The 12,511-nt window shown below is 39.1% G+C and overlaps 1 protein-coding gene and 1 pseudogene across 2 annotated transcripts in view; one reads left to right on the forward strand and one right to left on the reverse strand.

Annotated features, from left to right (window-relative positions):
• NUP153 (nucleoporin 153) overlaps positions 1-8,295 on the reverse strand; it is a 38,044-nt gene extending 29,749 nt beyond the window's left edge. For both annotated transcript variants that reach the window (XM_087707433.1, XM_087707432.1), the window contains exons 1-2: positions 8,106-8,295; positions 420-633 (exon numbers count right to left, since the gene is read on the reverse strand). In XM_087707433.1, coding sequence (XP_087563559.1) covers positions 420-633; positions 8,106-8,210 — 319 coding nt within the window. In that variant the 5' untranslated portion in view covers positions 8,211-8,295. The remainder of the gene's footprint in view (positions 1-419; positions 634-8,105) is intronic.
• Positions 4,061-4,478, forward strand: LOC106554435 (dolichyl-diphosphooligosaccharide--protein glycosyltransferase subunit TMEM258 pseudogene; annotated as a pseudogene).
• Positions 8,296-12,511: the final 4,216 nt, after the last annotated feature.

Genomic DNA, 12,511 nt, shown 5'->3' on the forward strand with positions numbered 1-12,511 from the left:
CTTATATAAGCACTTTACAAGCATCGCAGTACAAATTATATAACATTTTCTTTGTCCACTTCTTGGCATGCAATGTACACTTAAAATCTACCAAATAGTTATTTTGATTAGATAATGAATACAAAAATGTACAAGTCAAGAAAGAGCCTAACTATCTTCTCCTGTTGCTTAATAAAATGCTGGTCATAAAAAGTAGTTTATGGTAATGATTATTAAATTAAATTAGATCTGCCATTGAATTTCATCTGATCATCTTGGAAGGCATTTGTTAAGAGTATGAAGATGATAGCAATTATATAAAAAAGCATTGTATAATATGAAAAGTTAGCAAAATCTTTATCATAATTCATAACGTTTGGAGAAAACCTGCATTGTTATTATTAAGCTTATTAATTGATTTATAAAATAAACAAACCCACCTCCTAAAGTAATTCTGGTTGGCTCAGGAGTGATTCGACCATCTATCTCAAGAGCATTTTCAGTGATATCATCTGCAAAGGGAGGATGGTAGTTTATATCCCCCTCCAGATTTCTTTGCTCATTTGGAGATGTCTCTTCATTTTGTGTAAAATATCTTTGAAGCCAAGTTGGAACAATGTTTTTTATGGATTCCTTCACAATATTCATAATTCCCTATTGAAAATAAAGAAAACACAGTTGTAAATTGGAAGCTTTATTACATAGTTCAGACAACTAAACTACAAAAGTTCCTTTAATTAACAGCTATTTTTAGTAGTGCCAAGAAATCTGAGGCAGCAAACCCAAAATCATTGCCTAAACATCTATAGAAGTCTTACATTTTTTATCCAAATAATGTTTCAAATTCTGCCATACCTATAAATATTTTTCAACAGTGAACACATAATTACTATTAATGTACAGAATAACTCATCATAATTATTTATTATATTGGTATTGGTATTTATTCGATTTGTAAGCCGCCCTATTCCCCGAATGGACTCGGGCGGCTGAACAAAAACCAGGGGAAGGGGAAAAACAAATACAGAAAGTAAGACAAACAGGACAGTGATATTTATATTTTTAAATATATTTATATTTGACCCCTCTTTTGGGAACTTAAGATACCATATATAGCATTTTTTTCTTATTTTACCTCCCCTCTTTGAGGTAGCATGACTGGTATAAATGCACCATGTGACTTCCATAGTTCACTAAACGTAAGTCTCCCTATTCCTAGTCCAATGCCTAATCCACTACACTGTTAGATACGTATTGTGTCTTCCTACTTTTTAACAATGGTAAAAAGCTATCTGTTTCCTCCCATTCTTAAGAATTGGGAAGAATAATGGCATTTCTCAAAGCGAGATAACTTCTAACTCAATGTTATTTTTATGGATTGTCTTTCTTCCTCTCTGTAATAGTATGGGGTGGATTTTTGCTTCTGCTTTTAATATGCTAAACAAAAAAAAAACCTTGGAACTCTTTTGGGTTCAAGTTTGTGATAGTTCAGATTCCTTTTGGGAATTCCATTTAGTCAGCATAATTTCAAAACTTATTTCCCATAGCCCTCCTGAATATCTTGGAACCATGGCAATCTGCCTATATTTGAAAAAGACACAATACATGATCAAGAATAAGTTTGCGATTTTGAATAGAAACATGTTTTTGCTGGCCATTATAGTCAGATTGTGAAAAATGAATGCTGCATTTCTTAGTAAAAACTACTGAATGTATGAATTTGTTTAGTTCATTTTTATTTGCTAATTCTAGTATGGGCTATTAATATTGAGGAATATTATATGCTGTAGACTTTAAACAATATTGCCCGCCACATTAAAAACTATTTCATGACACAAAACTATTTTTGTTCACTGAAAAAAGAAAACACACACATCATTTAAGTAACCCCTCCTCTAAATGAAACTTGTAAAAACATCATAATATTTCTATATTTCTTTCTCTGACTTCATATGGGTGGGATACTGTTTACCTGGCTTTGACTTATCTCTCAAGGGAAGCCTGCTTGATATCCCAGCTAATATCTGTTTTAGTAGCAAATGAAAATGTTTTTGTTTAACAGTACACTTTGTTAATTAAAAATTTGCTTGTTAACAGTTAATATATATTTAGCAGCTAATAAAAATTAAAAACAAAGTGACCTTTTCAAGATATTAAATATTAAAAGCGAAAGTGGGCCTCCACAGGCAGGGAATTACAGGTCCTTATCTGTGTCCCCATTAATGGCATCTCAGATATTGACAGAATGAAACAGAGAACATTTCAATTTAAGCATATTCAGAAGATAGTCCTCAAGATATTTTATTCCTGTTTATGGCTTTAGATGCATTAGTTTTAGGAACTAAGCAATCACATGCATATGCTGCCCAAAACCATCTCTAAAAATATATTAAATTGAAAAAACTTTTGAAATAAATATTTTACTGATCAGTGCAAATATAGCCTGAATAAGGTTATGGGAGAGAGATAATGGCTAACCCACTTCTAAGAAACATTTCCTTAACTCAGATGATTATATCAATTACTGTCCAGAAACAAATCACCACTTTTGGGGTAAGATGCTTGAGATGATGTTGTTAGTAGAGTTGTAGATCTCAATCTTTCATATTCTGGATTTAAACTTGGTTGTTGGCCAGAATCAGCCATTGAACCCCCACATATGATCTTTTGTGGGAGAGAGACAGAAGGAATGTGGCCCTATTGATTCATGAGGTCCATCTGATACCATCATTCTTTGCAGATTATCTGAAGGAAAGCAGTTTAACAGATGATTTTGGCTGTGCCTGTAGATGAATTGTGGCAGAGCTAGGTTACAAATGGTGATCACATGACCTTAGGAAGTGCAACTGTCAGGAATACATGCCAGTTGCTAAGCACTCAAAATTTGATCACATGACTATGGGGATCCTGCAATGGTTGCAAGTGTGAAAACTAAATCTTAAGCCACTTTTTTCAATGCTATTGTAACTGAACAGTTACCAAACAAATGGTTGTAAGTTAAAGATTACCTGTATTGCAGCATGATTTACGTAGGAGAGCCCTTGAAAAAAACCCCAGAATGCAGCAATGCAAGCAGTGATGGGCATGTTTTGGACTGCCTGTGTAACACTCCTACTTCCTAAGCTGTTTGAGTTACAAGCTTGCTTCCAGGTTATTTTCTATAAGAGTCTATGTGACATAGAGCTTGATAACTTGAGGAACCACATATCTCCATAATATCCATCTGGCTATTTGATATAGTAAATTTGATGTGCTATGTGTTCCTCTCTAAACAATGCCATCTATCAGAAGTATACCTTCTCTGTTACGGAACTTGCCCTCTGGATGAGGTTCCCTCTGAGATTTGGATGTTGAGTAGGCCTCCATCCTGCTGGTGTTTCAATAGGTCTTAAAGATCTACCTCTTTGCCCAGGTTTCCAGCTAAGGTGATTCAAGTCTTTCCAAGTAGCATATGAGTTTTTAATTATTATTGCCTAGTTCCGTTACCTTTATGCTCCTTTGCCTTTATTAATATTATTTTGGGGATTTTACTCTGTACAAACTTTAATAACAATCCTGGGTAATTTGTTAGGTGGTGGCACCCTGCTACAATATACTTTACTTCTACTTTGAAGAAAGATCTCTCAATGGTGTCTAAGCCTTTGGACAGTAGAGGCTTATTGGGGATACCACAAGGCACTATTTTATACTCAATGCTATCTAACATCTATAAAAATTAACTGAAGGGAGTTATCAAGAATTTAGGGCTAGGTGAAATGAATCTATTGATAATACTCAGCCATCCTTCTCCAAAGTAATAGCAAAAGTGATGCGCCTCCTGAACTAAGTCTCTGGATAAATAATGAGCTGGGCACACAATGAACTGAGATTGAATCCGAGAATGAGATTCTGTGTGCAGGTTATTCCCAGATAAGAGTTTTGGGAGTTTGTTTTAAATGTGACTGTACTGAAAGGATAAATATGTAGTTTAAATATGTTCTGGTAGTCGAACTCCCAGCAAGTGTTGGGCCGGAGAACCTGACGACAGACAGGAGACGGAAGGGCAGAGCGAGGATGGCAGGAAAGAACGGATGTGTCTTTCTCTAACGGGAGCCACGGCCAACACAGCCATGGAGCTTGAAACAATGAGCAGATACACCAGTCGGGTGAATCCGGCAGTGTTTGCACATCTCACCGTGGTGCTCCGGGCCATTGGCATGTTCTTCACAGCTTGGTTCTTTGATTATGAAGTGACATCCACCAAGTATACCTGGGACATTTACAAAGAACTACTCATCTCTCTAGTAGCATCACTCTTCATGGGCTTTGGAGTTCTCTTCTTATTGCTGTGGGTTGGAATCTATGTGTGACAGTAGTTTGGAGCTATTTCAGGTTCCAGAAGCCTTTCTGCACCTCCTTTTTACTTTTTTATTGAACAGTGTGGCTTATCACAGTTCTGGACTATAATTTTAACATGTGAGAATTCTAACATCAGATCAATAAATCTGAATCTGTGATAAGCTGGGGAAAAAAGAAGAAGAAAAAGAGATGTTCTGGTAGTCAATGATGAAGTATCACTAGATACCTGAGTTATCCCCATGACCAGGAACATCTTTCAGATAATATGCCAACCACCACAGATCAGAGTACTTGACACATCTCCCTTCCTATTAGAGACTTGGTCAGTCACTCATGGATAATAAGGAAGAGTCTACTGTCTGCCCTATAACAAGGTTGGCACACTACTATCTAGTAATTACCTGAGATGATTTTGTATCCTGGAGTGAAAACCAAAAAAACATTTTTAGATGTGTCAGGAACATACTGATGGCCTCTCTTCACCTAGGCCTTCTCTGTTGAATGCCAACCATTTTCATTAAATTTTGTAGTAAATATGTAAATATGTTATATATATACTTATAGGAAATGTTACATATACGTGTAGGAAATAAATACCTCTCTCAGTAAGTTAAAACCAACTGGCTTTAAAGAAATACATTAGATCTATATCAAAGGCAATCTAAACTTCCCATGAAATAGATGCAAATCCATCAAACTCTATAAAATTGTATGTGTATATTTGACTTTGGGTCCATTGGAACTGACTAATGTGTCCTACTATCTCCAAGAGTCCTAAATTAAACCTCATAGGAGGAAACCCACTATTTGTAACCTTTGTGGCAGACTCTACATGGCATTTCTTTTTGCTATCTATATTTAATAATTAACATGTAAAAAATATTTCTTACAACATGGCCATTGCCTATGTATTTCAAAAATATGCTATGTATTTCAAAATGATTTATTCTGAAAATCAGGATATAATTCTATAAAATAAATAAGAAATAATCTCAGATTTACTGGAACTTTTTCCACTGGAAATATGCAAAAATATACAGGTATTCCTCAACTTATGACCACAATTGAACCCAAATTTTCTGTTGCTAAGTGAATTTTGTCCCATTTTGCACCTGCAGTTGCAGTTTGTCGCAGTTAAGTGAATCACTGCAGTTGATCAATTAATAACAAGGTGTTAAGTGAATCTGGCTTCCACATTTATTCTGCTTGTCAGAAGGTTGGAAAAGGTGATCCCATGACCCCAGGACACTGAAAACCTCACAAATACTGTATGTGTCTGTTGCCAAGTGTTTGAATTGACCATGAGGGATGTGCAATGGTTATGTGAAAAACTGTCATAAGTTGGTGTAACTTTGAACAATCACTAAATTGAACTGCTGTAAGTTGAGGACTACATGTATTCATGAATTTGTTTTCTTCTTAATAAAGGTAACATCTAAATAATAATAAAGGTAATATTTGAAATTACAGTTCATAAAGTTAAAATTCAAAGGAAAAAATCCTACAGACTTCAAACCAAATATTAGTCTAAAACAGATCAATTTTAAAAACTGCATAATAATGAAACAGGTATACCCTGTTAATTGTTGCATGCTGAATAAAGATTTCAGGAATTGTTATGATAACAGGAACACAGAAAGCTGTCTCCTATCAAACAAGTCAACAACTGGTCAATCTAGTCCAGCACTTCTGACAGGTCATTATTAGCGCTCCAAGGCTTTAGGTGAGATTTTTTTCCAGGCTTACTTAGAAACATCAGAAAGCTGAATCTAGGACTTTGTATGCAAGCATGAGTCGTACTGTTGAGCTCTGGTACTCCCAATACACTAATATACTGTTCATTACATTATATATATATAATTATAATAAACAGCATGTGTGCATTGAAAAATATATATAAAAAGTAATACAGTAGCCAGCTCCTGATGATTAAATACATTAAACAATGGCAATAAAGCAAATAATTGCAATGGAAGAGATATGCTCCTCCTAGTAATTATGTAATTGGAATCCTGCAAAAAAGACTCTCTTACCAAATTCTTCATAGTATAGAGTTTTTAATCTTTTACATAATTATTTAATTTACTCGTAACTCGTGTCACTGTCACATTTTTTAAAAAGCAAAGTAGAAATTAGATAGCTCAGGCCTGCCAATTAAATTCAAATGGACAACGAAGTCATTTTTGTTAAATCAGGTTAAATGTTTCAATTAGGCCACTCCCCCCCACACCAATAAATAGCTCTAGTTTACAAATCAGCATTATTCATTTGTCAAGACAATGAGTAAAAAAAATATGTCCTAACCATATATTTTAACACAATAATTATAACTCGGAAGTCTACTAACTTTACAAGATATTTATTTGAATGTCATCCGTTTTTTGGATAGACAAAAGCCAATTTAGTGGTTTAGGCTCTCCAATCTTTTTTAAAAGGGCGTAAAATCGGTTTGCTTTCATTACACTGAAAACCAAAACCTACTTTCCCAGATTACAATTACTAGGCTACTAGTACTAATAACTAGTACCTTAATTGGATTTATTTATAAAAATGTCCTATCCATATATTTTAACACAATAATTATAACTCGGAAGTCTACTAACTTTACAAGACATTTATTTGAATGTCATCCGTTTTTGGATAGGCAAAAGCCAATTTAGTGGTTTAGGCTCTCCAATCTTTTTTAAAAAACGGCGTAAAATCGGTTTGCTTTCATTACGTCGAAAACCAAAACCTACTTTCCCAGATTACAATTACTAGGCTACTAGTACTAATAAACTAGTACCTTAATCGGATTTATTTATAAAAATGTCCTATCCATATATTTTAACACAATAATTATAACTCGGAAGTCTACTAACTTTACAAGGTATTTATTTGAATGTCATCCGTTTTTTGGATAGGCAAAAGCCAATTTAGGGGTTTAGGCTCTCCAATCTTTTTTAAAAAACGGCGTAAAATCGGTTTGCTTTCATTACGTTGAAAACCAAAACCTACTTTCCCAGATTATAGGCTACTAGTACTAATAACTAGTACCTTAATCGGATTTATTTATTTAAAAAAAAACACACACCCCACCTACCAATGAAATCAAACCAATCCCGGCGATCAGTGTGTACTAACGCACACGTTTTTTTGCCCTCCACCACGTGCAGGAAAGGCTTTTTTTGCAGAAACAAAAAGGAAAAAAGTGCCAAAGGGGGGGGGGAGGGAATGCTGCCAATCTCGACCGCTTTTCTGAGAGAATCAAATCCGCAGGAAAGCGGGAAAAAAGTGATTGCGAGGAGAGGCCTGTTTTCTTCTCTCTCTCTCCTCCTTCGTGCTATCCCATCCCCCGCCCTGAGGGGAATCCCTTTCCCCCGCAGGCTTCTCCATTCCCTCGGCTTTTAACGTTCCACAGAAGGACGTGGAATCATCAACCGTTCTAATCGTTTCCTTCACGGTCTTTCTCTCACACACACAAACACACGCCCGCTCGTTTCGTTCCTTCGCCCCGGGTTTTTTTTTCTTTTCTCCCCGTCCTCTCACTGAGGGGAGGAAGGAAAAAAGAGGTGCGGGGGAGCGACTCATTCGACTCCCGGCGCTGGTAGCCCGTCCAACCAGAACGTGGCCTGGCTCTTCTCTGAGGCCGACTTCCAGCCTCCCCTCCCCGGGGAGGGGGGGGAAAGCGCGTGAGTGAGCTTCCCCGGCAGTTCCGGGCACCGACGGCGGCTTCCTCCTCCCCTCCCTCCCTCCCTTTCCCGCCGTCCCCACAGGATTCCATTCTCTCCCGCGGCGGGCCTTCTCACCTGCTTGTTCCTCGGGTAAGGCTTCGAGGAGGCCGCTGCCAGATGATACCGCCGCGTCCGGATCTTCCCGCCGCCCGCGCCGACTCCGCTTTCCCCCGGATCCATGTTGGTACTTGTCCCCCCGAGTCTCCCACCCTCGGTGTTTGCGCGGCGCCCAACACAGGCAAAAGGCCCGGCCTGGACCCGGCCTGCCCCCACCCCCACCCCCGCCCCCGCCCGCCGCGCGGGCTCCCCCCTCTCACGCTCTTTCCCTCCCCCTCCCTCCCTCTCCTCCTCCTCTTCCTCTCGCCCCCAATCCTGTTCTGTGCTGTCACTTGTCTCTATGGCGATGCCTCGCACCACGCAGCCGGCCTCGCGCCCTCACAGGATGCCTCCCCCTTTAGGTTTGGCTGGCGCGCCCGCGCGCGCGCGTCGAATCCGTCCCCTACCGCCCCACTTTCTCCTCCCTTTCCATCCCCCCCCCCAGTCACCGTCTAGCTAGCTTGTTCGAGGTTTCCCCCCCCCCGCCTCCTTCCTTCCCTCCCGACCAACCAGAGGGCACGCATCGGCACAGGTTTTCGTCACCAAGCAGCGACTCAAGTGGTGCATCATCCCGCGTTGAGCGGCAAGCTCTAGTGGGAAATGTAGTTTTTTTTGGGAGGGGCTTGCGCAGAAGCAGAATGATCGACCTGGCTCCTGCGATTTGCCCATGAAGCGCTAGGGGCCGGCGTCGCAATCTCGCGATACGTTCAGTTAGGGTAGCTTGGAGCTTGATATTCTGAAACTAAAAGTCATTTTTGTTTCTTTTTGTTCCATCGAGAGTCTCTTGTGCTGTTACTCTTAGGAATAAAGGCTCTAACTCTGAAGACATAAACGGCCCTCTTTGAAACTATCCTTCCAATACACTTGAAGATCTTTATTATCCTAGTGGTTTACCTACTTCGCAGATAAAAACTGAGGAACCGTTTATACAAATGCTTTTGTTTGCGGTGATGGGAGTTAGCAAGGGATTTCCTAGGATGGTATGAAGTTCTCCTGCTTTCAACTATTTTTCTAATGTTGAAAGGTAAAGGTGAAGATGGGCAAATGATTCCTCCCACGAAGGTTCTTTGCCTAGAACGCCTGGTCTGTGCCTAGATGATTATGTGCTTTTATCCTTGTCTAGAAATGAAATGGGGTTGTTTTGTGTTGGATCGGGCTGGAAGGTATTACAGTATTTAGAGCAGCAATTGTTGCAGCAGTAAGAGTGTGGAAAAAGCCAACGTTGATGGGGTTCCTTGATGATAAAAGCATGCAGACATAAGGATAGAAGTGCTACCTATAATTAGAGAACAACCAGTTTTGTTCCAGTTCCGCCTTTTTCTCCAGCTTGGTAAGTGTGCTGGATGGGCCTTATTCCTAAGGCACGCAGCCCAAGCATTGTTGTTAGTTGCAAAGTCATGTCCGACCCGACCCTATGGACAACATTCCTCCAGGCCTTTCTGTCCTCTATCATCCTCTGGAGTCCATTTAAGCTCACGCCGACTGCTTCAGTGACTCCATCCAGCCACCACATTCTCTGTCGTCCTCTTCTTCTTTTGCCCTCAATCTTTCCCAGCATGAGGCTCTTCTCCAGTGAGTCCTTCCTTCTCATTAGGTGGCCAAAGTATTTGAGTTTCATCTTCAGGATCTGGCCTTCTAAAGAGCAGTCAGGGTTGATCATCTCTAGGACTGACCGGTTTGATCGCCTTGCAGTCAAAGGGACTCACAGGAGTCTTCTCCAGCACCATAGTTCAAAGGCCTCAGTTCTTTGGCACTCAGCCTTTCTGATGGTCTAACTTTCACAGCCATACATTTGAACTAGGAAAACCATAGCCTTGATTATAAGCACTTTTTTTTTTTTTTGGCAAGGTGATGTCTCTTGCTTTTTAGTATGCTGTCTAGACTTGCCATGCTGCTACAACCCAAGCATACTGCTGAATATCATGAGCTCATTGCTCACCCTGAGCCTGCTAACACATCCCAGGGAGAATTTAACTTCTGATTTGCAAGAATCGGACCAATGCGGTTGGTTACTTTAAAGTTTAAACCATGGACATAGCCCAAGTCAGGAGAATAGCTATGGAAGCAATCACAGAACAAGGAAACTGGGAAGGTAGCAGGGATGGACAAGGCCAATTAATGAGATTCTACCATGTGAAGGTATTGGTAGGCACAGTGAGGAAGGTAGAAAGGGAAGAAAGATGGTGGAACAGGTAGGCTGGCACAAAAACCATGGAAAGCAGGAGGGGGGATGATAGAATGGCCCTATTTGCCCTGTAAATACACTCTGGAATGTTGTCTATGGACAAGAATTGAAGAAAACCTATTGGATAAGAAGTGAAACTTTTTTTAAAAATCCAGTTCCTTTTTGGAAAAAGCATCTTTGGGACTTCCAAATCTTGTTTCAGTCAAAACCTGGGTGCCTGCAATGACTGCTTTGACTGAAATTTGTTTTTGTTTCATTTGTGCATATTCCAATCTTCTATTGGAAGAATTGATTAGAAAGTGATATATTTAAAGTGTGAAGGAAGAAAAATATCTTTTAAGAGTATCTTAGAAAGTGATATCTTTATCAAACAGCACTGATGTTCTGTTGATTTCTTCAAATATTATGATCACATTGAGCACTTTTACTAGTGTAATTTGTATAAATAGTACTACAATAGCTATAGTTTGGAGGGATGATCTAATATCTAAATGTGTCTTGAAGATAGTATTACATATTTTAACAAAACCACAATTGAGATTTTATGAACCTTTTACAACTAACCACAATTGTGTAGTAATGTGATCTATAATGAGGTTCATCAAAGTACTATAAATTAGTACTAAAATTCTGAATATACAACATGCACTGTATCATTGCTTTATTGAACAGTCACTCTTTTTTTAAAAACGAAAGTAAGATATAATTTCAGTCAAAGGTTTTCATAATTTGATCAGTCAGCGGTTAGTTTGGAGATATTTGGGGCCACCATTTATATAACTGCCTCAATTTATTGATAATTTAGGACTGCCTTGCATGAATTTCTCACTTTAGTTCATACCACATAGGTTAAAATCAGGACTTTAGCACAGCCATTCCCAGCATGCAACATTTCTTTTGTTTCACCTATTCTGTACTTGTGTATATAGAATCATGGTTTGTGCTTCATGACCTACACACCTTTGACTGCCTACATCAGTTAAACTTCTGTAAATGGATGAGTGATATTTACCTGTAAATTCGCCATTTGTACATTCCAACATTCCTTATACTTTTCATTTTCCCCAAATGTAGCACACCTCATTAAAACCCAGAAGTTTTATTTTTGCCCCATTTATTCAGAGCTTGTTTCTGATAAGCCGGCTGGATCATTCAGACCAGGGGCAGCATTGTTTTCTATACTGTGAAGTACCCGTGGTTCGCTCATGAGGCCAATGTTGAGAAAAGACACGGACACGAGCTTTCTCGGGATGAGGGGACCCAGATTGGGGTCTGGGACCCCCTTTTATTGAGATAGGACAAAGGCAGGAGGAGCAATCAGCATGTGATTTAAGACAGCCTGTCAAACTACAATTGCTAATCTACTGCTCAGGGAAGTTCTGTCTATATATGGTCAAATCCTGGGCGTCGTTGGGTAAGGCACATCTAGAGTGAACTATCAGGATGTTATGTTTTTTAGGAGTTTTTTTCCTGTGTGGTTCAGCATGGCTGTGCATGCCCTGGGCCATGGGTGACCGCCACACCTACACAAGGAGTTATATGACAACACTATACTAATGGTTTCTGCTTAGTATACTACCAAGTCTACTACTCTCGTTCAGGTTTTATGCGCACTCGTGAACTCTTGGTGCTGAAGAATACAAGAATGATCTAGAAATCTTTTGCTTTTACCCTGGGGTGCCAAACCCAGAGTATTGAATTTGTTTTTTTGGGGAGCAATTTTGCCAGATGAACATTCATTGGAAGAATTAGTTTTGTTTCCCAATTTCTATACTAATTCGGTGTTACTTTTTTTACAATTTGTAGACTTCCAGCTTTGTAGACTTCATCAGCATCAGAGAATCTTTTTCTGAGGCCCGCGGATTTTGGTTTTGATAATGGCATAATTTAGTTTTACAAATGTGTCTCACCAGCATTGTCACAAAAAGGGCATGCTTCCTAACTCATAGGGGATAATTTAGGAAAAGGGACTAGAAGCATGCTTACCCTATCTGACTTGGTAGGATGGATAAAGGTCCTTAGGTAGATAATCTGGCCCTGTGCCACTTAGGGTTTGATTTGTATACTTTCTTCCAGCAGCTGAACATAGTATAGCATTCTATTTATTCCACAACTCTTCTAAGGCCCCAAACTAAGTCTCTTAGCTACAAATACACAATTAGAATCAGGTTGCACTATGCATTATTGTGCATTATTTATA

This window comes from Thamnophis sirtalis, unplaced genomic scaffold (genome assembly GCF_051295495.1).
Source record: "Thamnophis sirtalis isolate CommonGarterSnake01/CBP01778 unplaced genomic scaffold, rThaSir2_p1.2 scaffold_2, whole genome shotgun sequence".
Classification (NCBI taxonomy): domain Eukaryota; kingdom Metazoa; phylum Chordata; class Lepidosauria; order Squamata; family Natricidae; genus Thamnophis; species Thamnophis sirtalis.